The following is a 27,253-nucleotide window of genomic DNA, read 5'->3' as shown; positions in this document are numbered from 1 at the left end:
TTGGCTTGCTGTCATTCAAAGGAGTCTCACCTCGGAGTGGTGAGATGCTATGGCACTGAACGGTGTCTCGTGGCATTCCACTTGGGGAAAATCAGATTTCCTCAACAATTAACAATGGTCTGGGGATTCCACGGGTACTACCAACTGGTGGCTTGTTCCCTAAATGCTAGGTGAGGAGGAGGGAGGAACTTCAGGGGCCTTTGTCCGGAGCCTGAGCTGTCAGAAACCTGTCTGTGCCCTCTTCCAGTGGTGGCTCTGGGTTGGTGGGGCTGGGTGCTGCCCCAGTGGAATGACAGCTGGAAGGGAAAAAAATGACGAAAAAGTTATATAAAAAGAGAGAAAGGGACACATAAAGAAAGATATATAAAGAAGAAGGTATATAAAAAATAAAAAGATGTATAAAAATAAAGATATAGGAAGAAGACATATAAAGATGTATAAAAATAAAGAGATAAAGATATATAAAAAGTAAAAAGATGCATAAAAATAAAAAATAAAATGTATGAAAAATAAAGAGGTATATAAAGAAAAACATAAAAATAAAGAAAAAGACGTATAAAATTAAAAAGATGTATAAAAACAGAGAAGCATAAAACCACGAAGATGTATAACAAAGAAGAAAAAGATACATAAAATAGCGAAAAAGCTACAAAAATCCGAATCAAAGCGCGCGCTGGGCGCAGGCCGCGCCCCCCTCCCGCCCGCTGCCGCCCCCAAATGGCGGCGGGGCCGGGGCGGGGGCGGGGGCGGGGCCGGGCACGCGGCGGCTCGCGGGCGAAGTTTCCCGCGGGCGGGAACCGCGCCCCGCCCCGCCCCGCCCCGCCCCGCCCCGCGCTTGGCCCCGCCCCCCCCGTGCCGGCCGCCCGCGCGCGCGGGGCCCCAACTTTTCGGGGGCGGGGCCGCGGGGAGGCGGCGGGCGCGCGGCGGGGGCCGGCACTTGGCCGCCGCGGTGCGGCCGCGGGTCCCGGCAGCGCCCGGCTCGCGCTCCGGGCGGGAGCGGGGAAGGAAGGGGGGCGGGATGGGGACGGGGATGGGGACGGCGACGGGGCGGGCGCCGGGGGCTGCAGCGCGGCCCGGCCCCGGCGGCGGAGCAGCGGCAGCGGCAGCGAGCGCGCGCACGTGACTCCGGCTGCTGGGCGCCCGCACACCGCGCCCGCTGCCCTCGCCGCCTCCCCGAGCACCGTGCGAGACGCCGGCAGGGCACGGCTCGGCACTGCACGGCTCGGCACTGCTCGGTGCTGCACGGCTCGGCACGGCACTGCTCGGCTCGGTGCTGCTCGGTCCCCGGCGCCGAGCAGGCGGCAAGAGTTTGCGAGGGCTGCCGCTGCGTTGCCTTCCCGGCGAGGTTGCTTGCCCGGAGGATGGCCGGCTGCGGGCTGTCGGAGGACGCCTTCTTCTCGTCCTTCTTCTGCAACTACCCCTCCTCCTGGGAAGCCTCCTACAACCAGGTGAGGGCACGGGGGCAGCGGGCGGCTGGGCTGGGGGAGCGGCACGGCAGAGAGGAGACCTTTATTTCGTATTTTTCCCCCCTTTTTTTTTTTTATTGCTTTTTTTTTTTTTATTTTCTTTCTCTCAGCCCCCATCCCTCCGCCTTCACCCCCCGAGGGCGGCGTGAGGCGAGCGGGCGGCCGGAGCCGCTGCCGGCCGTTGGGGGTCCGTAACGGTCACTGGGGGGCCGTAACGGCCGCCCCGTAACGGCCCGCGCCCGGCGGGCTGTGAGGGGAGCGGGGCGGCCGGCGGGGGGGGTGCCCCTGTGGTGGTGCTGAGGCGCCGCTCGCAGCCCGGCAGCCGTGCGGGGAGCCCGGCGGAAAATAAAGCGGGGCTGCGCCCAAAAACCTGCCCTCCAAAGTTTCTCGTCGCGGGGGAGCGGTGCCGTGAGGGAGCGGTGCCGTGAGGGAGCGGTGCCGTCGCACCACAGCCCTGCCCGCTCCGCCTCGGCGTGGCCGGGGAGCGCTGGCGGCACGTCCAGGGTCGGTGTGCCCGAAACGCCAGCCCCGAGCCGTGTCTGAGGGGGAAAGGTGGTTTGGGAGGCGGGAGGGCTATTTATAGAAGGGCTGCGCGAACTGTAGGGTACGCACACAAAGTTGAATTAAATATGCGTGATTAGGAAGGGAGTCGAGAAGGAGAAGGTGTAATCATTACCTAGCGCTACAGCGGGAGCAGATGAGCTTGCGAGACTTCGTGGGGTGACGATGAGAGGGATTTCTGAGATGCGTATTCTTTCTGGTGCTCAAGGCTCCTTTCTATTTTCATCTGTTACATATTACGTTAGCATTTACATCAGTCACATTCACCAGCTGAGGATTAGCGGGAGATGCTAGTCTGAATATGAAATCAAAATGAATGTGGGGTTTTGCTGCAAATAGATTTTCTTACAAGTTTTAACACTTAAGAAGGCAGGCTTGGCTTAAATGTGACAGTCAGCCATGTTCATGTTTGTTTGTTTTTTTTCACCTGAACTGCATCCAAAAAGAAAAAAAAGCTTGCAGACCATTTCTGCTTGCTAAATATAGCAACGTTGCCGAAGTAGGATTTGTTTTGTGTGCTCCTTTTAAAACAAAACAGCAAACAGGAAAACTTTAAAACAAAGTGCTGAGATGAGAAGATGGGTTGACTACTGGAAAAATAGTTATTTATTCCTAGATCAATATGATGCACTCTCAACATCTAGTACAAGGTAAAAGGATCCTTTGTATAATAGCGGCTCGGCCGTGCCTTACTAAAAGAATCTCTTCCTGGCATCTCGAGACACGTTTTAATGAAAGTGTAAGTAATCCAAGTAAGGCTTAATAATGGAACCAGTCAGGATAAAGAGAACAGTCGTTTCTTCGGGAAGCATAACACGATACCTGACAGCTTTGAAAGCAGAGATGGGACGTTTGCCTTACAAGTCAGTAAGGCTGAGCTGAGCGATGAGTTTCAGCTTATATTTTTGATGCATTATTGCAGTTCATTTTTAAGCACAGGACTATGCGGGTGATTTGTTGGTAATGCTCTTGGAAGGAACTTTTCCCATTGCATATTGAATTCAGAAGTGCATCACAGAGGAGCTTGCATCAGAAAAAAATATATCTGGAAAGTTTCTGAAATCTCTTTTGAATCCATTTCTGAGGTAGTCTTCCAGAAAACAAGTCTCTGTAATAGGTATAAACACGACTTCCTTGGATTTCTAAAGAGAAGTCCAAAAATATAAGCAATTCTGCAGAAGCTTGGTATCTCTTTCATGGTTATTTTAGTACAGGGGCTTAACTATTACGAGAAATTCTAGCCTAGACAAACTTGTAGACGTAAATCCCGGGAGCTGTGAATTGCTATCGCATAGGCTTATCTGTGCTGTCTTGCCAACGTGTGTAAACCCGAGGCGAAGGAATATCCGGCAGATTTCCCATTGATTCATTCTGTGATCTGCATTTTAGGCTGTCAGTAAGGATGCTGCTTTTAGTTCGTTGCTTAGTGAATATTCGGTCTTCAGAAACTTCCCGAGTCTGTCTTCTGGCTCGCTGAAAATCAGCCTCTGAATTGGTAGTGGTGAGGAGCAGCTATTTCTAAGTACTGCAGAGGGGGATGTTTGGCCTGGGAAGAGCAGCAGGTATATTCTTGGGCATAACCTATCTTCCCTTGCTGAACTGACAGCATATTTGTATTAATTATTTTTCGCTCTCCAGTCCAGAACCGTCTGCGTTGTTGTATTACTGAATCTATATGGTTGGAAGTGCTTGGGAATCGTTTGAAATGTAATTGTTGAGGAATGAAATCCTATGACTAAGGTATAAATCTGGATGCTTATTTTAATTCAACCTCAAGAAAATCCCTGCAGTGTAGAAGCGAAATGAGAGTGTGCTGCCTGATTACTGCCAGTATGTCAGAGATCTTTCCCTCAGCGCTCGCGGAGGGCTTGTTACCTGGCACCATCTCTTCGTGCTGCGTTTCCAACGTGGCCATACTTTACACAGTGCACTCTTACAGGATGTATTTTGTGCATATAGGCAAGTCAGTGAAAGATTAAGCTAAGAGTCAGCTTTGTGGCTCCTCTATTTGTCTTTGCCTGTTCAGGGACAAAAGTACTCCAGTGCAGTCAGAGCATTCATCCAGTATTTTGGGGGTTCTTGCTTGCATGTAGCTCATTGCTTCTATGCATTTTCATCTTTTAACTAGAGTAGCTCCAGTGGCTTCATGTCAGTTTTGGTCCATAGCCAGTGAGACTTTTTGACTTATTGTTTCCAGTTTCCAGATTTTTTTTTTTTTGTTTGAATAGCAGAGCTGAGGGCATATGCAGGTTTGAAAAGATGCTAAATGAGTTTGTGCTAGTGCAATGCACATGTATAGCACAGAGTATGTGTGCATATAGCATATAACGTACATTGAAGGAGAGATGATACTGCACAAGATTGGGCAATGCATGTTGCGATTTTTGTAGACCTTTTTCATAAATGGAAAAAGAATTTTAAATTGTTTTATATTGTTTGAATACCAGTGGAATAAAACCATCATTCAAATTCACTTATATTTTAGCAAAACCTTTAGGAAATTAAAAGGACATTGTCAAAACTAAATTAGTTAAGAAAAAGCAGTGGTCCTGGTTTAGTGTTACCAGAAAAGACTTAGTAAATAAAAAAAAAAGATGTTAATTCTGGATTTTAATTTTTTCCTGCCTTTTTTTATCCAAGGGATGTGTGTGCTGGTGCAAAAACCTGGAGAAAATGGGACAGTAAAAATGAAAGTGAAACTGGTGAGACCTTGGCATCCCAGGAAAAGATAAATAATAAGATGCTGAGAAAGGAGCTAGTTCTGGCTTAAATAATTCAAATGCCTATAATAAAACAGGTTACAGACTTAAAAAAAAAAAAAAAAAAAAAAAAAAAAAAAAGTTTTTAAACTCAATTCTGTTTCTTTCAGAGAGTAATGCCTTGATCAGACATTCAATACAGTAAATTGAAAAAGTTTCAGTCCTCAGCAGTGAATGGTACCATTTATTTCCAAGGTTTGTCATCACCATTGCACAGCATTTGAGAGAGTAGATTTCAAAACACATTTTTTGCCTACTTCCAACGTTGTTATTCTGGTTGTTGTTTAATAAACCCATCCACAGACTGGGCGAGAAAACCGGTGTATGCTGTGGGCAGTCTCATCTGGCAAAAAAAGCACAGTTTAAACTGGGTGCAAGTAATTTCCTCTTGCCCCAGAGCAAAACAGGGAAGTAGCGGTACAGCAGGGCAAAGTAACCAAAGTTTAAAGCAGAAAATGGGCAAGATGTTATTTTTGTACCTGAGTTTAGATGAAAAGCTCAGGTGCAAATTTTAAGACACAGGTATGTCTGTGATGAACTGCATTTTAGCACTTTATACGAAAGGCAGGATTTTAAAAGAATAGAGTTGCGTTCGGGAGGAAATGTCAGTAGTCCTAGCAGTGTATTCTGTAGGAACAGGGCAGGGAGTTCTTAGCTGGTCAAATGTTCATGTGGTCTAAGCAGAAATGTAAAAGTGCAGGGTTTGCATTGGAATGAGAATGGGGTCATCCACCCTTTGTACTCATCATCAGGGAAGCAGAACCTTCTTCCAGAGAGACCATAGGAAATCAATGAGTACACTTTGCTAGTGTAGAGATAAATGTGCACTGCAGAAGGGTATTAAATATAAAAGGGCAACAGTAAAATGATTTACTACGTGAAGCAGTGGAACTTTCTTTTGGTCACCTAAAAGGCAATTTTCTTTCTTCCTTTTTTTTTTTTTTTATAATGTAATTGTATTTTTTAATACTAATATCTGAAAACAAGCTGGCAAGCAAACTATTTTGCAGGGATTTGAGCTGTATGATGCAAGCTAGGAGAGGCTTGTTTACAAATGGCAGCTTATTTAAAAATGTACGCATGGTTTTGAACATATTACCCGACATTTATCATTTAGATTATAATCATCTGACCCGACTTTACCAAAAGTTAATGGGTTTTCTAATGTTTTTTTTTTCTTTTCTCCTGAGGCAGTGTGGATGCTTGCGATCCAGTTTGTCTCGCTATGACCAGAAGGTATCACTGAGGGATACCGGCGCGACGGATGCACATAGGAGAGAACCTGACGTACGTTTAGGTGTAGAGGCTTAATGAAATGTGGAAGAGCAGGTGCACAGTCCTAATGTGCTGGTGCTTTTTTATTTCCTCTGATGTGTCTGTTTGCTGTGTGAGCAAATCTTCTTGTATGTTTGAAACCTATAGGACTGTAAAATCACTAAAAAGGAAGGAAAGCCAATATTTTACAATATCTTTTGTCTTAGGCACCGCGTTCTCTGCAAATGGCAAATCTTGTGTCTACTCTAAAGGGAAAATTAAGGTGAAGAAAGATTAATAGCAGAGCGGTCCTTGCTCTGGACATGGCACTTGTGACTTGGTGGTCTTAGTTTGGAAGGGAAAATGGAGTGCTCTTGGTTCAGTGTGAATGCGTTGGGACCTGGGATGGCAAGAGGGGTGCCTGCACTAGCCCTTTGCTTGGGAGCAGGAGCGTGCTGCCAGTCCCCCCACATCCCACCCCTGCTGTGCTTCGGTTTGTATTGCGGGCTGGTCCTGCAGGACACGCGCTGAATTCCTTTTGGGCAGAACAGAGCTGGGAGATGTTCTGCAGGAGCTCCTCTTCTGTATTCGATCTGCAAATTCACATTCAGCTCGTGGGATGAGACCAGAGCCTGGGTGAACAGACCTCGTCCCCAGGTGTGCGGTGTAGGTGTCGGATCCCCAGCAGCAGCAGTTCTGCTCTTCCCGTGTCACGTTTCTGCACTGCTCGCTGGCGTAGCTCCGCTTGTGGAGCCTGCCTGAAGGGCCACCGCTGGTCAGGAAGCCAGTCGGAGGCTCGGGGCTAGCACAGTCACCTGGCACGTGTCCTTCGGTGGCAATCACCAGACCATTATTCTTCTCCTCAAAAAGGGTTAGTTTGGGTTGGCATAAAGAGAAAAGGTTCATTTGATCACTTGTAACACATGAGCGGGTAAGAGGCACTGGTACTCTGGCTCTCAAAAGCCCTCCACATTTTTAACCCATTTTATTATTTGCAAGAGCAATTTAGTTCCTAATGTTAACAATGAGTGATTATGATTCTGTACTTCCGCTTACAGCATAAATTAGCATTTTGTTTTCCATTACAGCTTTTGAATGAGGAATTATAATGTATAATTTGCTGCAAATAGATGTTATCATCTCTTTGGTTGTGAACAACCACATAAACTTGAGCAAATGATAAAAATGGAATCAATTACTTCTCAAATGGAAATAGTTTACAAACCTTCACATGCAAAATGGCAATGGAAGCTGGTTATTGTAACAAATAATTACTTTTTTTTAAAACAACATTTATTGAATTCCATTGACAATTTAGTAGTTGTTTATGGAGGATTTAACTGCCCCCCCTCAAAATACATGCCTCATAATATCTGCATTTTTTAAACTACAGATTGTCTCTCTAGCCCGTGTGTCAAGCTTTGACCACATATATTCACCTGTACGTACGTTCCAGAAGGGGAGCACTGAGCCAAAAGTCATACTGATGCTGAAGGTGGTTAGAGAGCCTCACAGTATCCTGGGATTAGTTGGTCAAGATTGAAATTACAGAAGAGAGAAGGGAAGAGTATGTGTAGTAGGCTGCATCCAAAACCTGCTGCAGGTGCTGTGAGTTTTTCTGCCACTTCAGGACTGACGATCTAGGTCCTGGTTGTTGGGAGGATAGAGAGGGGGAGGAGACGGTACTGAAACTGCTTGAATGAGTGGATGCAGTGAACGTCTGCTGGAGGGGAAGGTGATTGTACTTCACTATAATGAGTTTACCAGTATGAATGTCATGAAACAAAGTCTTCTGTCAGTTGCTATGACATGCTTTTGTTTTATACAGAGTTATTTGTGCTTGGAAAAGTATCACTCCACAGCTGGAAAGAATGTGAGAAGCTGTCCAGGATCCCACCCGTTCTTTCTTTGCTCCTTGTAGACCTGCTTCATTTTGCCTAAAGACATAATCCACGCAGCATTTTCAACCCTCCCCTTGCAAAGAGGCTGTCTAAGCTGCACCAGTTTTCTGCATACTGTTTTGCATGTATGTTGTATTCTGGTCCTCCGAAGCTCTGACCACTTAAAGCCATCACCCACGTGACCTCAGTACCCCAATTTGCCAGCCTTTTTCTCGTGGTCTTCGCTGCTATCCCACTGCACCCACCTATGGTGGATGCAATACAAGCCCTGGTTGAACATACCAAATTGATTTCTTCACTCCTCTCCACATCTTACATCTACTTAAAAATACAATTCACAATCCATACTTTGCCTCATTTAGGGCTTTAGAATTCAGACTTCTTGTTGATCCTTTTAAAGCCTTCGCATAATTCAGCTTTTCCCTGTTTACTCTGTTACAACCACTCTGTTTACAAATGATGCTAGATTTGGTGCTTGTCTGGGCTGTTTCTCCTCAGCAGCATTTTCTTGCTATCCCCACACTTCACCCTTTGACGTAGAGAAGTCGTGAGCTAGCGGGGGAAGATTACATAAGCTTTCTTCTGCCTGGTCTCTTGAAAGCCATCGTTACCTAATTATTAAAAATGGATAAACTTAATTTGGGCTTGGAAAGCTATGGAACAAGCTGAACAAAAAACAGTAATCGCCCTGACTGCTTCATTTCCTTGCAGTTGTCTGGCGCTCATTTCTTTAGGTTGGTGTCTGCTGACATGCTTCGGTCTGTCTGGAGATCAGCATCTTTTAATAATTAAAAAAAAAAAGACTCTAAAACATTACAGGTGAAGTAATTCCAGGGGAAAAAATAGTGATAAAATGGGACTAGCATAACGTGCAATTCAGGATGCTGTATTCAGTGTCCTTCTCTTGAGACTGTGGAGCTGATGGCTATGGATGGAGATTTCTCATACTGTTATTTTTGAGGTAGTTATTGGGTGTGAAAATTTACTTTCTTGTTTTCACTAAGTCTTTTTATTTTTTTAACTTTCTGAACACACTGTCTGGGACTGGGCAAGGAGGTGAGTGTTATGAAGCTGTGTATTTGCAGCGAGGCTTTTTGAAGCTTAGAAATAGACATTTGTTGTAGCAATCATTTCTAAAACCAAGTACCAGCGGCCCTTCAGGAATGTGTGCATGGCTCCATAAAATGTATCCAGTCATCCTGGGGTTCCTGGACTGAGCAGTTTGCAGTCTCAGAGGTGTACTTGGACTGTAAAATCGCACTCCAACAAGATAACTCACTTCAACCACTTGTTTTCTTCTTTCTTTTTTACTTCTATTTTTTATTTTCCTTAACAGTCAAACGGTACAACGTGACTTGGTGTATCTGCTGAACTTTGACTTTTTATTCATGAAGCTTCTCATTATATCTGTCTGCTACCTCTCTATATGCTCATAGTTTGCTTAGGCCTTGATCCAGCAGACCACTTAATTGCTCAACTGTAAATGCTTGAAGTCGAGAGAACTGCTTAAAATGTGTGTGGTGTCTTGGACTGGGGCCTTAGACAACTCTATCTTAAGGTCAGAGAACTTTGCTTCCTTCTTGTTTGTTAAGCACTTACCATACTCACAGTACATTAGAAGTATCGATGGTAATTATGGCAGTGGGAGCAAGAAAGCAATGAGGAGATCAAGGAAACCTAGCAATGTTTACAGTGCTGTTTATTGCCGGTTCAGTCTCTTTCTTTGTTAAATGGATTTGCAAATAAAAGATTATTCCTTTTCCTTTCCCAAGAAAAAAGTCTTTTGATGGAAGGAATAGGTAGGGCATTAAAACATGTTTCCTGCACTGACAGAAAGCCATGCATGAAAGATACTTAAGGACAGGAAACTCCTTCTGGACCTTAAGCAAGGTTTGAGAAGAAAAAAAAAAAGGCTGAAAACATGCAACGGTTTAAAAAAAACATTGTAAGTAGGACACGCACACGCTTAAATATTTAAGTCGTTTACAACAATGAGTAAATGAACTACTGACCAAATAAATTAGTAAAACAAAAGTAAGGTTGCACTTCCAGCCTTTTTTATTTTCAATCCAAAAGACTGTTAATTGCTGCAGGATTAAAATAATTCATATTCAAGGATAGAAAATGATAACAGTGCAGAAGCTTGGATGCTCCAGCTATGCAGAAACAGTGAAAGGAATAGTTTTTTCTTTGTGTGATGTCAAAGCCAAAAGAAGGAGCGGAGGAAAAAAAAAGGAGAGGGTTGTGGCTCTTTGATGTCACTTTCAGAATAAAAATAATACTGTAAAAGAGCCGGCATAATCTTTTTCTATTTATCTAAGTCCTTTTTTTCTAAAGAGTTAGGGCAGCATTGTTAATTGATTTTTCTGACACTCATAATAACAGTTGTATTAGAAATAATTTACAAAGGATTTTTTTTTTCAGAAGCCTGAGCCTTGCAGAATCCGTTGTAGAAAAGTGGGTAGAGAGTGGATTATTGTACATTGCTGTTCTCACAGAATTATAATCTACTTGATTGGTAAAAGGCATGTGCTTTTTGCACAGTCCATTTTCAACCGGTGGTGTCTTTCCAATAAGATTTGCTGGTTTAGTACTAATAGCGTCAGGATATCTTGTGCCCTTTCAGTATGAATAAAGGTTGTCCTAACAGCTGCTCGGATTGTGCTGGCATCGTATCTGTCTTTGCTGGACTGCCAGTTTTTGGCTGGAGTATTTTAACACGCTGGAGCTTTTCTCTGGTTACCAATGGTTGAATCATTTCCAGCTGTGAAAACAGATGTGTGCCTTTTTTGGGAAGTAAAGTTAATTAGGGGAGGCTTATGAATTGCTCCTTTCAGTTATTTATTTAATTTATTTTATTTGGGGTAAGAGGATGCATTTAGGAATAGAAATAATTTTTTATCAGCATGAACTTTGTCAGATTATCAACATGCACATCATTACAAGGAGAATTTTTGGTTATACCATGACACAAAGAGCATGGCAGTTGCCCCATGACATGTTGAAAAACATGTTGAAAATGGAAGTAAGAAATACTTTGTATTTAAATTGGTAACTGTTCAAGTTCAGACAAAAACAGCAAATGAAAGTGACCAGATGACCTTAGTGCCTATTGTATACTGATATTGCTATTCAGGCATTTTGTAAGGCTGGCTCATAGTCTTTCCAAATCTATATGGGCAAATGCTTTATGTCTCATTATTTTTATTTTATTTTATTTTTTTCTTCTTTGTCTTTTATCTTTGTTGAAAGGAATTCTCTAGGTGAAAACTCCTCTGAAAAATATTTGCCATGCTCCAGACATCCTTCTGCCTTTTGTTTTAAGGCTGGTGATTTGTATCTTCAACGTTGATGTCTATTTTTACATCTGCTGGTAGGCACAACACAGTTGTTATGGAAAAGGAAACTTTTAGTATGAAGAAATTGTTGGTTTTGTGATTTCTGTGCTTTAATTCTTGATTGTTACATAAAATAAACAGTGGACGATGAAAATGAAACTAGCAGCAACTCATTTAATTTTTGTTAGTCCTGCTGCAGGTAGGTGCCTTATGAAACAGAAGGCTGTTCATTAGAGCATCCTTGAATATGAGCAACAGTGTGCATATGCTAGGGCTGCTGAGTAAAACCCCAGATGTATGGAAGTGTCGCTAGAATTGTCGCTAAACCTTCATGTCGAAATGAACTATCAACTCACTGAGCAGCATTCATCTTCTCTAAGACGACTACAACTGTAAGCTAGCAATGCAAACAAAACAAATGTTAACACATGTAATTTGGATTTTTTTCCTAGAAAATTGTGTATTTGGAATGATCACGGAGAGACTATTATAAATAATAAATACAAAATTCTTGTGGAGATTTTAAAACGCATCTGTGAAACCACTGAGCTTTTCTTCTGCCTTGAGTACACTGAACTATCGTGTCAACTGCAGGACATATTTGATGCTTTGGATGCATTCCCTCTGCGAGGGTCTCGGTGGAAAGCATTACGTGTTCAGAAGAGTGTGCTGTTTATCTTATTTATATTGTTGCAGAGAAGGAGGAGATGGCATCCTTCTCTCATTTTAAAAGCACAGGAAGCTGGGCAGTGGTTTGAAAGCTTCTCTTTTTGTATGGGGCATTGCTTCCTGCTTAAGCAGAATGACTGTCTGCCTCAGGTTTAGCAGTTGCCTGGAATGAATTAATGTGGCAGTACTACCTGCAGTACCAGTTCCTATGACCTTACCGTGTTGTATTCTTATTTTTGGGAATCATTTTTCCAGATATTAACTGTATGGACTGATTTTGCCCCAATGGTTGCATGTCTCAAGTGAGGGTGTTTGTTTTTAACAGAGATATCAATAAATGTTATTTTTACTGTCTCCAGGAATGTTACTAGATTTAAAGAAAAAAAAAAAGCAAAATCTCATACTATGATGTATAATTACATTTTTTCACAAAATAAAACTTTTTTTAAGGATCCTTTTTAGTAGGAGATTTTTTTGTATGACACAACGAGCAAATAAGAGAACAAATAAAATGATTGGTATATTGAGAAATATTTTTTGCAAAAAATATTTCTTTTGTAGGTTAGAATGTGTAAAACAAAGTGGCAGCAGAAGTCAGAGCTGAATTTGATTAGGGATCGGAAGGTTATTAATAGTGCTGATTACTTCAGCTTAGTTATGTCTGCTCTAGTATTACTCTTATTTGTTTGCAACAGTAATCAAGCTCACTGTAAGCCCTTATCTTTGACCAACCAGAAGAAATCATAAAAGGAAATAATTGTTTAGTGAGAGACTTTGATAACAGCATGACTCTTGTGTGGGAGACAAGGAGATAACACTGTCTGAATGAAACGATATAACCGAGGTAGCTAAGGTGATAAATTCTTCAGTAGTCTTGTCCTCAGTGGTAAAATATACAGCAAATTAAAGATGTCTTTTCAAGAATCATCTTAAGAACTGATACTATTTGTAATTTGCATGTGTAGAGGGAGAGTGAGGAGATTTGGTGTTGAGAATAATACAGTTTTGTAAAGCTAAAGGTTTACCCACAGAGTTAGGCCAGGTGATTCAACCATTACTTATTATCCAGTTATCCCTGTATTGAACTGAAAGCTGTAGTTAGTGTTCGACTTGTATTTGACCAGCTTATTTTCCAGACGTGAAGTATTTATCTGAAGGAAGGCATCAAGATACTTGGTAGAGCTTTTGATACTTATTGTACTGGTTAATCATCCTCATTATTTGCTTTCTTTAGAAAGCTCTGTTTTTCATTAGATTTGTTTGGAATTCATTTTCTTGGAAGAGATTCTCTTTGTGATTTGATCTGGTAGCTTGGAAAGCCCTTCAGTGTCTTTTTTTTTTTTTTTATCTGAAAATTAGTTTTACTCAAGACACCACTGAGTTTTCTTTTTGTTAAGCTAATCAGAGTAACCTCTTTAAGACTCATAGCAGAGGATGTTATTTGCAGACCTCAAGTATATTTGTGCAACTTTTCTATTTTCCTTCCAGTTTTTTGATTTCCCTTTAGGAAAGTTGGAAGCTGGAAGTATGACACGTTATTTCAGAATTGCTCTCTTCAATATTCTCAGTACTAAAGGGAAGAATTCACTTTCCTGCTTCTTCAGTACGTTCAATGTTCAATTTAGTTGTGGTCTGCAAACCTTACCATCTTTACTGGGTTGTGGTTATGTAGGTTATGGTCTACCAGTCAGGACATTGAGTACATCATCTGCTTGTTAGTCTGCACCTTAGTGCTTTGCTTTATTTGAATATATTTTGCTAAACCAGCCTTTTTTCTTGTTTATGACTCTTTGCCAGTCATTTCTGTCTACTAATTTTATCATCGATGTCTTTATATCCCTGATGAAACGTTGAGTGGTGTGAAGCCTAGCACCAGTCCTTGCTGAAACCCAGGAGAAACTTCTCAACCCTAAGCTAATTCTTCATCGACAAGTGTTTTATAATATCTCTTCTAACCCCCTTTTAATATACTTAAATGTACTCTTATACAGTATCTTCTCAATACTTAAGTCTGAAAGTCATGCCGTAATAAATCAGCTGCCTTGCAGAAAGTCTCCTACAGATGCATAATTACTGAACAAGTAGTCTCATCAAATATTTGAGTTAAAATTACTGGATATTTTTAGTGAAGAGATGCCAGTCCTCTAGTTAAGTTACACATCTATGTAACAGCACATTACTTAGTTCCTGCTCCTCCCAGGAAAGTTATATTTTTGTATTCATAGTGCCTAAATGAGCATTTTTATAACTTTGGATCTATAGAGGCTATACTTGACTTTTCACATGCTTACTCATTTCGTGTCTACACCAAAAAGACAGTTATAAAAGCATGGTGTTGGGAGCAAGACTTTACACACGATGCATACATAATGTGTGTTAGTTTGCCAGCTTCTTGTGTGTGTACCCTGGATACTGTTAAAGTACTTCCATCTTTTTCTAGATAATGCTTGAATAACTAGAAACATATTCAGCATTGGTCTAGACTGGGGAAAAACAAAAAAAAAAAAACACAAAACAAAGCTTTAGGATGGTCTTGGCTCCTTAGTTTAGTGCAAAAAGGAAAAATAAATGAGAGATACTAAATCCAGATTCAGTATTGCAGAAGTCAGTCTGAGCCAGGGCTAAATTACTCCTATATATGTGAAAATGAGCTGGATGCATTACTTGTGCACATGCTTCATCTGCCTCAGACTCCATCAGCCAGGACTGCTTCTGAAAGAGGTGGCCCTGGTGGCCCTGCACCCCTCCTGCCCTCAGGCCGGTGCCACCTCGCTCTCCTCTTGCCTCTGGCACTCTGTAGCCACACAGACCTCCTGGGGCACCAGGGCGGCAGCACGGGCTCATGAGAAATCAAGAGAAAGCCAGCTAAGAAATGGCAAATCTGTGTGTTTCAGCATCGGTGATGCCCGTGCTGGGTGCTCTGTGGTGTGGGCCTGTGGCCAGGTGCACTGAGGGAGTGACCAGGCATCGTGCTCGCCTTTACTGCCCCGCTCTGTTGGCATGGCTTGTCCTGTTCCTCCCGACAGAAAGCTCTCTGTTCAAATTTTCCAGCTTTGTTGCATGTGTAATTGCTCCATAATTCTCAAAATGGCCTAAAATAACTTGAGCATTGAAAAAATTCTGCTCTTATGACTCTTAAGAACCACAGGCAAACCTGACTTCATTTGGAAAGAGCTTGGGTTTGTTTGGAAGGACCACAATTGTGCTGTCATGCTAGGACACTGTCAAGAAGCGGTGGCAATCCACTGGAGGGAGGTTTGTAGGGCTGGTAGCCTGGTTGAGCTGCAGCCCAAGGGACGAACCGAACTCAGCCTGTCTGTTGTGAAAGCACTGAACAGGGAGAGGCAGGAAGTAGGTAGGAGTTGTGTTTGTTTTTTTTTTTTTTTTTTTTCCCTAAGAAACATCTGAGGTGAAATAGGTCTGGATTTCTTTTTCAACAGATTTGGAATTTTCTTAATTGAAGAGCTCTAGGTAAATGAGCAAGATTTTCTGTAGGTATATATGGAGAATGTGGTTATCCCCCCATCCCCTTTCCCCCTAGGAAGTAATGATTTTGAGCATCCAGGCATTTGAAGGCGCAGCTTCAGATTTCGTAAATGGGGCTGACTGTCAATGGCTAATTGTTTAGCATTTATTGAGTTTTGGGGCTCTTTATGATCTGTTTTTGAGCAACCCAGTCTGAAGAATCAGTCTCTTGATGTGCATTGTCTCCAGTAGTTAACACGTGAGGACAGCTGTATTGAAGGGAAAGCTACATGGAGACGTTGCTGGGCTGAGTTATACAGGGAATTACCAATAGTCATAAAAATTGATAACTGTAACTAAAGTCTTTCTTCTCAATAATGTGCTCTTATGATGTTTGTTAACCACAGGTGGAGCTTTGAAGACCTGATGGATAATTTTTTAAAAAATAATCCTAGCCAGCATGGTAGCTCTGTTACGTATTCCCAAAGTGCAGAGCTCTGAGCTTCATTCAGGCTCTTGAGCCTTAATCCCCATATGTTCCCCTAGAAAACAAAATTTGGTGATGTGTTTTTTGCTTGCAGATTGTACAAGCTGAAGACTGGAACAGGCCTATCCTGGTGTCTGTGCCAGACTTGTGTGAGATAAAACATAGCCTGAAAGATTTCCCTGCAAACTGTCAGCAACCACTAAGAGTTTTGATTTGGAAGCAATGACTGTATTTAGAGCTGAGTCCAGAGGGCTTCGGGTAACATTTGTCAGAGGTGCTGAGCCTTGTTTTCTGAAGGCACATGTGTGAGAAGCAAGGTGCCTTTCCCTAAGACTTTAGGTAAGCTCTCCGGAAACGTGTTGTGCTGTGTAGGAATATTTGAGACAGTTTTAAATGAGCTAGCTCAGATGACAAAGCAATGGAGATACGTGGCATTTCAGTCTTCTTTTGGGTTAGTTACTGCAGTAGTCAGGCTTGTCAGTTTTTCTTCCTTTTGTCTGCTATTCAGGTGGAAGGAAGGTTGTGTTGGATACCTCTGTTTAGCATTGCCCTTTGCATATAGTATGTGTGCATTTTAAACTAATATACGTAACAGCTGAAGATGAAATGAATACGTAACAGCTGAAGATGAAATGAAGGGAATTCCAAAAGTCTTGTTTTTGGGAGGAGACGTAAGAAATCTCTGTCAAAACAAACCTAAAAGATGATAACTGAAGTTCAGGTTAAAAAGCTTAGTACTCTCTTTGCCTGAACTTTAAAAAAAAAAATAATAAAAATCTTCAATCTAGCATAAAGCCAAAATAAAAGTACACATGCCTAGTTTTATGTTAATTTAGATGTATTTGTGTGTCTGAAAACTCAAGATATTTTGCTGCCAAGAAGTGAAAATGCCATCTGTGTAACATTTTCTTAAATAAGTTTATATATGTGCCTTTAAATTCATAAGGATAAGATGTGTGACTGTTTTAGAAGTGAAAGTTAATGGTTTTGAATGAGCAAAAAATACTTAATACTCTAAAATAGAAGAGATATATCCATACTAAGTCATCTAACTCAAAGATAGTGTGGCAAAACTTGCTTATAACTCATCTGCATAGCCAGTAGCGTGGGAGGAGAGGAAGTGCAGGTATTTCAAATCTTGCAAACAAAACTGTAATCAAAGTTTTAAGCATTGTCCTGCTGATCCTGTATTTAATGTTCTCCACAGCATCTTCCTGTTACAGAGTAGCACAATGTGCAGCATTTAGTATGTGTTTAATCACTCTTTTGTTTTTAAACACATCTTCTTCAACTGGTAGCAGCTTTAAAAATTATATGAGTAGAACTGCAGGAACAAAAGCAAATGAGAGAAGACAATGTAATGATACTCTATACTTTATATATTAGTTTTCTTTCATTTGGGAACTCAAGGAGTATTGCTTTTGGTTGCCAAATGTTAGGCTGATTGCTTTCAAGGTGAAGCTGTACTATGCTGCTTTGAACTGATACTGCATGATTAAGGTAATAAGTAAGTGCCACTTAATTGGAACAGGCCTGATCTGAAGACATTCCAGGTAACTGATTTAAGCCAAACAATACTTAATTGCAATGACTGTTGCTTAATGGGATGGTAATTATGTGCATTGGGGATGCCTTCAAATGATTCATTGGTGGTCTTTTGTGTCTCTCTCAATGTTGGCTCTTTTTTCTGTTATTCAAAACAGCTTTCAGTCTCTTCATAAACAGCCATGATTCATTCAGAAAGTGGATAAACCATTGCAGTGGTTTGCTCTTAATGGTTCAGTGCCAGAGCTTTAAAATCAGCTTGCTTAAAATCATAATGCCTCTAATGATTTTTGAAGACCTTTTTACTTCCTTTCAGGGTTTTGAAGCTTTGTTTTTGCTTTTTCATTTTTCTCTGTGATCAAGAATGTTAGAAATCGAAATAAGAAAAGACAAGTCACATAATTCTGGATCTGGCTTCTGGGTTGTGGCAGGCACTACTAACATTGTGAGACTTACTAAATCATAGAAGTTGATATGTTCTCTGCCCTTGGCAAATCATTGACTTAGTGTAGTTCTGTCATACTCTTTTTGCGAGGATTGCATGTTTTCGTCTGCGTGAGCCCTCCTGATGTGTTACAAAAAAACACTTTGCAAGTGGGGTACCCACATTTATAGTTGAAACGGGCCAAACACGAAAATGGGTCCTTATCCCACTTTCTCAAACATTGCCCTAACAAATACTTGTTTGTATCTTCTTAATTTAGCTTTGCTCTGCCTTGCTCTTGCTAGCGTTGCTCTGCCTATCTACTATGATGTGCATTACCATATCATCAGTATGGGGTGCTGATATTTTCGGCTTCAGTTGCAGTATGGCTGTCCACTATTTTCCATAAACGTTTGCACACTTTCACACTATCTTTTGAGGCTGTCCCTTTTGAGTAGGTGTGTATATTGGCCATCGTGCTGAGAGGCAGTGTTTCCTGAGGTAACTTGGCAGACAAGAGTTCCCTCACGGTGCTAATATTACAGTTCGTTTTCAATTCCAGAGATCTCATGCTTCCATATTTTTCAATTTTATATCTTGTTTACAGAGTGAACGTATTGGATTAGCATAAGTAACTGTGTTTGAGTTTAAAAGACAGAATCTTTCCATTTGTTATTTCTAGATAGCTGGTGCTTTTATGTTCCCTTTTCTCTCTTATTACATCTAACACTTGAAATGCAGGTAGGTTTTACTGATAGCTCCTGCAAGGGGTTGAATGGCAGGAACATATGTAAGAAACTTTCATTATGTAAAAAATAGACATGTTTCTCTGTCAGCAAATAGACTGCAAATATGAAAGCAGGACAGTGTTTTTATCATGAACCTCAGAACCAGCATATATTGCCGCCTTCAAAAATGAAAGGACACTCCAGGGTTTGTGGGATAACACTTCCTTTTCCTCCATTTTTCATTATCTCTTCACTTTAGGAATATTTAAGAAAGAATTTCAGTGACACGCATATGAAAGGTGGCACAGGAGGCTTTGCTGGGAAAACCAAAAGTATGCATCTCCAGAGCAGCAAAGTTGTCTTTGACTCCAGCTGCAAGCACTCTTACATATTGCATCCTATCTCTTTATTTAAATCAGCTGAGAATATCTAACCCCATTTCTTTTGAATGAAAAAATATTAGAAACATGAAGCATTATTTTCATAAGCATTTTCCATGTATATGTTTATAGAAAAGTGGAGAAACTCTCAGATATTGTCTAGACTACTTAATTCATTGGCCATTGCTTCCCAGAATGAATTTTTGTTTTGTTTTGTTTTTTGTTCCTTTTTTCCCACTCCTGCACCTTTAAAGTGGCAGACAGCATTTTCTAAATGTCTCTTCCTTTTGGTGCCTTTATGCTTTTGCCCTGCTGAGGCATTTGTTAAAGGGCCTGACTTGCAGTGGGTAGAGATGTGGTACCTTCAGAAAGTGTAAGCTTCTATAAGATGCCTGAAGGTTGGTTCCATTAACCTGCAGAAATTAAAACTAATCCCAAAATATTTGAAATACATTTTCAAACCCACTCAGCTCAGTAAATGTGAAGGTTTTGAGCATATTAGTGAGATGTAGACCCTTGTTTTGATAGGTGTTGTACTTATTAATATTTTATCTTTTAAGTCAAGGTCTTATATATATTTTTTTAAAAAAGCAAATTAATAAATAAGGAAATTGTAAGTCTAACATTGCCTGTGTAACACCAATTATTCTAGTTCTCTGATGTATAAAGAAATACTTTTATCACAGCATGAGTTATACTTCACTGCAACATAAATGCTATTCTTTCATCAGTAATTTCCACATATATACCTAAAAATTGAAGTAAAAAACATCATAAAACATAGCTGAGTTAAATCTGTTGGCCAGCCTATAGAGTATGTGTACTTATTTTGTGAGTGGATGGTTTTATTGCCTTTCCATTAAGTGCTTTCCTAATTACTGCTTTCCTTAAAAACAATATTTGTAAATATTCCAGAGTAAAAATAACAGTAATTATAATGTTTCAGTAATATGTTTTCAAATAAAGGTCGTGATTATTAGAGAGATGCAAAAACTAGAAAAATAGCTAGTTTAAAGCTTGCAAAACCAGGATTTAGGTTTTAATGAGCTTTGGATTTGGTGGTTAGGCCAGAGTATAGTTGGTGCAGAGGGAGATGGCTGCCTTCTCCTGAAGGCTCAGCTCTCTATATGTTCCTTGTGGTTGCGTAGTGGAGTTATTTTTTTATTTCTTATTTTTTTTTTATGTTTTCAGACTCTAAATCCAAGTCTTTCCCTTACTGAAGTGTCTTTTGAAACAGACTTTCTCTGGCTCAGCCTGATGGCTGTGCCAGACTAGTTGTGATGTGTCCCCTTGCCTCACACCCAAAAGAATGGGGATGCTTCCATCTCCATCTTATCTTCCTCCACCTAAGGATTTGGCCACTGACGTGGTGATGTGGGAGAAGGCCGGCAGCCACGGCTTTAGGCTGCTGAGGCTGGAGCAGAGGTGCCGGTCTGATCACCGTGCTCCATCCCTTGTCTCGTGCCACGGATGAGAGCAGAGTGTAGTCAGTAGTGCTGTCGCTGGTGCGGTTCTTCTGGGATCTGGAGCCTCTCGTTTTTTCATAGCCTTTCTTTTTTTATCCTCCCTTTGTGTGTCACGGTTTGGAACAGAAGAGTTGGTGCTCAGAGGGCCTTGTGGTGTGACTGCATGATGTGCTAACAGCGCAGAACCAGAAGGAGAGCGAGTTACCCCAGCTGGCTCAGCTAAGCCCCTTGCTCATACAAGAGGTAACTGCCATCGTGGCATAGGGGCACGAGGGAAAAGGAGACATTATAGGCTTCTGTAGTAGTTTAGCTTATTTACTGTGGAAATTGTGGCTGAAGAGAGACTTCTGAAAGCTGTGTTAACTGGGAGAAGCTAAGTGCCCTCATGAAATACAAGTCAGGATGTAAGAAAAGGCATGGAGGGCCTTGTGGAAGAAGCAGACAAATGGGCCATCTGTAACCGTAGAGACACTACTGCTAGATGCTGGTAGTGCTTCTAAAGTCATAAATTGATAATGCTGTTAGTGTTAGATGCCAGAACTGCTGCTAGTGTCCAACAGCAGGAGTGATTTTCCCACTGGGAGAGTGAGTCATGCCGTCCCTGTGGAGAGAAGTGTATTAAAAATGTGGAAACCAGTGAATTACGCCAGTTTTTGGAAAATACTGAAATATATCTTATACAATGCCTGCGTTGTCACATTGCAAATAGGTTCGGATACGTAACCTATAGCAAAATAGGGACCTGTACAGGACAGGTTTGTATTAGGTGCTACAGGGATGTGCAGAACGACATGAGGAAGAAGGGAAGGAACACAGACAAAAGGCTTAAGGTGGAAAAAATGGATAAATGATAAAGTAGAGTTGGCTCTCCATCAGTGATTGTCACCCCTCTAGGAGGAGAATGCAGAAAGTGTCTTCTCCGCCAGCCCCAGCAGTTGATAACACATCCCGGATTCCCACTGCCAGGCAAGTCCATGGTCAAGCTGGGAAGTCAGCCTGGGGGTCAGGGTCTGGGTGAGGACCAATGTTCATCATATTACTTGAGACAGTTTTTTCCTGTAGGTAGAACAACGTGCAAGTGCTGCATCAGAAAAGCTAAAAGGAATTGTTGTAGTCCTTGAACTGAGCAATAAGGGGAGAGAGAAAGTGACTCTGTGAGCATGGGAAGAGCAAATGACATGGTATGGCAGGTCCTCTCAGGAACACTCAAGGACTGAAAGAAGTTTAGTAACACAGAAATGGAACGGATGAAACACTGTGTGGCAGGTGGGGAGGTGCAAGGAGGCAACAAAGCTCTCGTCTCTAAGCTCTGTGCACTAATGTACCTGTCCTGTTGTGAAAACAGGTAGGGCAGAGACCTGGGCTCCCAGGGGCCAAGTGCCTCCTTCAGCAGTTGTTTTCCATTGATATAAATGGGCTCTTTGGGGAATGTGTCATAGCTGTACAAGCCTTTTTTAGAAGGGACACCTGAGAGTTGCGAGAGAGCCATGCGGCCAAGTCAGAGCCTGCTTGTACCAATAGCATGACTAAGACTTGTGCTGATGTAAAGAGTGCTTCAATAAAGTAAGCAGAGATGGAGAGACGTGATAGAACTGAAGGTGAAAAAACTGCTTGAGGTCTCTGTGCTCCCAGAGAAGTATTACTTCGATGACTGCAGTAATGATTTGTTTGTGGTTATACAACGTATTTTAGCTTCAGAGCGATGAGTCAGAGCATTTCACAAACAGTGCGATTTTAGTGTACCATATCCCTTAGCAGCCTGAACTTAGACTTCCATGCTCTTCTAAACCAACGTGTCTCACTTTACAAAAGATGCCTTATACATGCATACAGTTGTGCACTGAAGAAATTCAGTCTGGCTCCCAAGAAAGCAGTCGTTATTAAATCAGACACCAAAAAATCAGCTCAGGTCATAAGCTATGTTGCAAAACATAAAATCTTTGTCTTTTCAAGAAGTTTTTGTATACAAACAAGCAAGGGGGTAAGGAAGTCAATGCAGATGATTCCCTTCCAAGCCTTTGGAAACAAATATGCTGCAACCCTGACCTAACAGCATACAGAAAACCTGTTAGTGTGCAGCTCCTTTTTTTTTTTTTCCTGGTTAGGTACAGAGATCTTGGCTTTGTTCATGTTTGTATCAGGTAAACTCTGCGTTTTGAACCTTGCAATGTAGTGTTACACAAAGAACCTAGTTTACTTTAAAGGTGAAAATATTGCCTTGTGTTTGGCAGCAGATAACTTTGTGATATTTGGGTAATGTCGTGTTGGTTACCGCTCAGCAAGTCAGTGCAAGCAGTTAAGCAGTTGGTTATGTGTACAGAAAAGTAGATCTTATGTGACTAAATGACATTGGCAGACCATTGCAGATTAGGTTTCATTTTCCATTCCCTTATTTTTGAATAGTTCCTTTTGAAACCCTTTTTCTTTTAGGATTTGATGTATTGCAACCCATGTGTTGGAAGTTACAGCAATGAATATCTATGAAAATTAGGTATGAGTAAATCAAAAGTAGAGAAGATGTGGAAAATGCAAATCAATTTAGATTCACAAAATTTATTAACTTTTGGGAGTTTTTTTACTCCTAAGAATATGCAGTATATTATGTCCAAGAAACATCAGTTGTGGCAGGGAATGGGGGCGTCAAAGGGAGAAAAGTAGTTTTATCTAAATAAAAGTTCTGTGCAAATGCTGAAGAAAACCAGAGATGATGTTGCATGGCAGAATTCATCTGTTCCAGCAAGTGTGTATGCTGTAGATGGAGCAGCAGCTGAATTGCTGTAGAAATTAATTTGCCCCACACAGAATAAGTTGAATAATTTACTAGAATAAACATGCAGGGCTGTGATAGGAAACCATCTACTCACTGTATCTGTAAGGGGAAAAAATGAAAGTAATCTTGTAACTTGCTCTTTGTAAGCAGAGAGAGAAGACTGAGATTTCCTGGGCTCCGTGTGTGATAGGGTGGAGAAGCAGGGCGGAGAAGCCCCTCTGCGTGCTACCATCTTGATGAGCAAATAGGGATACCTGGAAGAACAGACCCAACAGTATTTGCACCTGAAAGCGCAAAGAAGTCTTTATGGTTGGCCCTCATACTGATGCATGTTCCTTTTCCCTGGAGGAAGGAAAAATCATTAGAAATCTGTTCCTGGAGCAGTGCAGCTGTGTACCATGCCAGACACGGGATGTGTGACAGTTGCATCTGGTTTCTGTGTGATGGTTACAAAGCCTGTATGGTTGCTGTCAATCGTACAGCGGTGAGGCATGATGCTAAATTAGTTAAAATAATTCACAAAGGAAAAAGAATGCATGGTCTTATTTTGTTTTCCTTTGCAGTAAAGTGATAGGATGCCCCAGGTCTCTGGCAGGTGAAACCTGACAAAGAGAAGTGAACTCCTTGGGTACGTGTACATCTATGGGCTGTGAAAGTGGACATGCTCCTGCCATCCTGACCTGAGCAGCGTGCTGGATGTACATGTGCCTCGTGTGTTCACTGCCAGCAGACATGGGAGCTGTTCCCCTGTGCTGCTCGGGGGGAGGAGGTAGAAGAGGGTGGATGGGAGGAAGGTGTTTTTAGTTTGCTTTTAGTTTCTCACTGGTCTAGGTTGTCAGTAATAAGCAATAAATTACATTAATCTCATTTACACCAAGGCTGTTTTGCCCATGACAGCAATAGGTGAGCAATCTCCATGTCCTGTCTCAGCCCTTGAGGTTTTATTTTCATTGTATAAAAACATACAACTCCCCCCCTGGAGTATTTTCTTCTGAAGGTGAGGAGTGAGAGAGTGGCCTGGTGGTGCTCAGCTGCCTGTTGGTGCTAAACCACCACGGGAGAGCTGCAAATCTCTAACAGTTCAGCAAGGCACTAACCAAAATAGACAAAATACAGTGAAATGAAACCTAGCTGTTTATTTCAGGCAACAGAGAAATACCAGCCTTGGTGCTAAATTTCATGTATATGAAGTATTTATCATATAAATAAATAAAACTTAATCAGAAGAAAACTATTTGATCCTTCGTACAAGAAAGAGAAGGAAACAAGAAAAGGCACAAAAGCACCATTTGTTTTTTCACATCCACTGTTGTTTCTGACTCTTGGCTGTTGTTTAGAGGAGGAAAAAAACTGGAGTGTTTTCATTTGGTCTGTGAGAAGATGTTTGTGTCTTCTGCACAATATAGAATTGTTTTTAATCGAAACCAATTGATTCAATACTTTGTTTAGGAGACTTTCTGACTTCTTTTGCTAGAGCCTTATGTCACATTAGTAGCACACATTCAGATGTCCCCTGTTCTCCCCCAAAACATCATGCAAGTGCTGTATTGGGTCTGGCTTACATGTAAAACATAACCCTGTAAGACAAAAAGCTTTGTGCTCCTGTTGAGCCTTTCAGGCAGGTGGATTTGGGGAAGTGTATATACTTGAGGCGGATTGCATCGCAGGCACTGCTCACCAGTCGTCTGTCTAAAGTGGTCTGGCCTCCTCTGGTAGCCTAAGGAAAGAGATGTGTCCACAGGATGATTGACCCTCAGCCAGTGGTTGAATTTTATTGCACTTGTTCAAATACATTACTCCTAGATGGCCGAAGGGGACACAAATCTCATCTTTATTAGTGTAATAGCAAATGGCCTGGTCAGAGCGAGTCGTTGAACCGGGAGCTGCCACAGCAGGTGAGGATGTTTGCCTTCAGACATGGTAGAGATAGCAGCTGATTGTCACTACCTGCTGCATGCTAGGAGTGGTGGCAGAAACACTTTGAAGTTACAGAAGGGGCTCTATCCATGTTTACAGTCTGGTTTTCCGACTTTGTCGTGTTTCCTACCACACCAAGTCCTTTGGAAAATAGACTTGTGTATGGGCAGGCTCGGTAGCTCGTTGTAAGCTGGCAGAAGGATGCTGTGGTACCCAGGTCTTCAAATGTCTGAGTTCAGTGATGTGGCTGTGTGCTGTTCTCCTGCTTTTTTGCTCTTGAAAGAGGAGCAGCCAGATTTCTTGGGCTGCTGATGCCTATAAAATTTTGACTCGCAGAACTGCTTCTCTAACCACTGCTGGGAAATGAGTTCAGTGGGGTGGTGGATGGAGCAGCTGCTCCCTGCGCCTTGCCCAGCTGAGAAGATTATTCTGGTGTCAGTTGATTTGTCTTTCCTGCCTACCTAAAGTTCTTCCCCTGTCCTCGCTTGGATCATCTGGTGAATTTGCCAAGCCTTCTACGTGGGATCCATTAGTGAACCAGACTTCCTTGTGCACACTTAATTCGTTGTGCTCTCATGAGGACAGTTCTGTGCTACCCAAAGCTTACGATTAGTCTGGTTTGTGAAGGCTGATTCAGCAGACACATCTCCTATTGCAGTCTCAAGTGCAGCAAGCATTATGCATATCTGCTGTATCAAATTCCATGGAGCTTGTGGGTGGTTTAGAAATAATGTGAGCTAAGCAGTTTCTGAGCACAGCTTGTTTCTGTAGATGAAGGAACTATAGCTTTTACAAAGCGCAGCTTTTTAATTTTTTTTTTGTCCTGTATGTTAAAGAGGGGCTTGGAAGTGGGAATCATAGAATCACAGAATGGTTTGGGCTGACACAAAGAAGCTTGTTTTGTATTTTGGGCGAAGTGGGAGAACCCAGTTTGTAGTGTTTATGCATTTTTTGGAAACATGTGAGTAGAAGATAGTGAAGTTTGAAAGCACTGCCCTGGCAGAGACAGAAATGTATAAGCTTTGCTGATTTCACATGTGCCTGGATTTACATGTGTAGTGATTCCTCTCTGTATCATTAAGGATTCTCTGGGAGCAGGAACAACACCTGTGAACTAGCCCTTCAACTAGCCCTTCACGTGGAACCTAGGAACAAGCAGCGTCCACGGGAGGAAGGGCACAGCTGACAGTGGTATGTGTCAGGGACTTGCTCTGCAGCCTTCCTGTGATCTGAGAGCAGTATGCAGTAGAGGTGAACGCTGCGTAGGTAGTGTAATCTTTCCTGATCTTAAAAGTCTGTTGGCACTGGAGCTGCTGGGTGCAAGGTGTCCTTCTGCAGGAGCAGCTGAGGGAATGGCATTGCCTGGGTAGTGCTCCTGAAGGTGGGGGCACGCTGCCAGTACAGTTCTGTGCTGTTTTGGGCAGATTTCGCTGCTGTTGTGGTTTTAAATACACTAGTTTGCACAGACTGCTTTTGACCCCTCGACAAATTTGTGCTTAAGGACTCACGTTACCTGTGCATCCATCTGCAGACGCATCAGTCTTTGTGCTGAAAAACAGAATCTAGAGATAGTCAAGAGGAGAACTGCAAGCTGGTTTATTTTGTAATTCAGTAGGTTAGTGATGCTTCTTTGAGAATCAAAGTGTTGGGGTATTTGAATTTTGCTTGTGCTGATCCCGACATTACCTCTGCCCCTGTTTCCTGACTGTGCTCCTTTGCTGCTCTTAGAAGAAGCACTGTGTTGACTCTAGTACACCATTTTTTTTGTGAATCTGACATCTCTTTTTTTTCCCCAGGTACGGCTGAGAAGAGGCTGTTCTTTTAGCACATGGGATACAGGTGCAGAGGAATGCCCCTGATGGCAGTAACGTACATGTGTCAATGGCAGTTCTTAGCAGGAGCAGGGCAGTAACTCTCAGGCAGAAGAACAGGCAATAAAGCACATCTTAGAGGAAGAACAGGACGGCCTCTTAGGCTTAGAAAAGCAGAATTTGCCTGTATATAAGGGATCAGAATTGTAATCTGTCAGTATGAAATGTCACATAACAGGCATGGCATGTGTAATGTAGGAGCATAACCGTGCACTCCAACGATGTGCCCTAATACTGAAGTCAGATGTCTCT

The 27,253-nt window shown here is 42.0% G+C and overlaps 1 protein-coding gene across 1 annotated transcript in view; it reads left to right on the top strand.

Moving 5' to 3' along the window:
• Positions 1-1,013: 1,013 nt before the first annotated feature.
• The window catches only part of PPARGC1A (PPARG coactivator 1 alpha), a 359,215-nt gene continuing 332,975 nt past the window's right edge, over positions 1,014-27,253 (top strand). Inside the window, exon 1 of the mRNA XM_068680032.1 lies at positions 1,014-1,448. Within this exon, the coding sequence (XP_068536133.1) occupies positions 1,362-1,448 (87 nt within the window). The 5' untranslated portion in view covers positions 1,014-1,361. The remainder of the gene's footprint in view (positions 1,449-27,253) is intronic.

The sequence above is a fragment of the Anas acuta genome, chromosome 4 (assembly GCF_963932015.1).
Source record: "Anas acuta chromosome 4, bAnaAcu1.1, whole genome shotgun sequence".
Classification (NCBI taxonomy): domain Eukaryota; kingdom Metazoa; phylum Chordata; class Aves; order Anseriformes; family Anatidae; genus Anas; species Anas acuta.
Note: the sequence above shows the minus strand (reverse complement) of the source record. Positions and strands in the feature narration are given on the sequence as shown.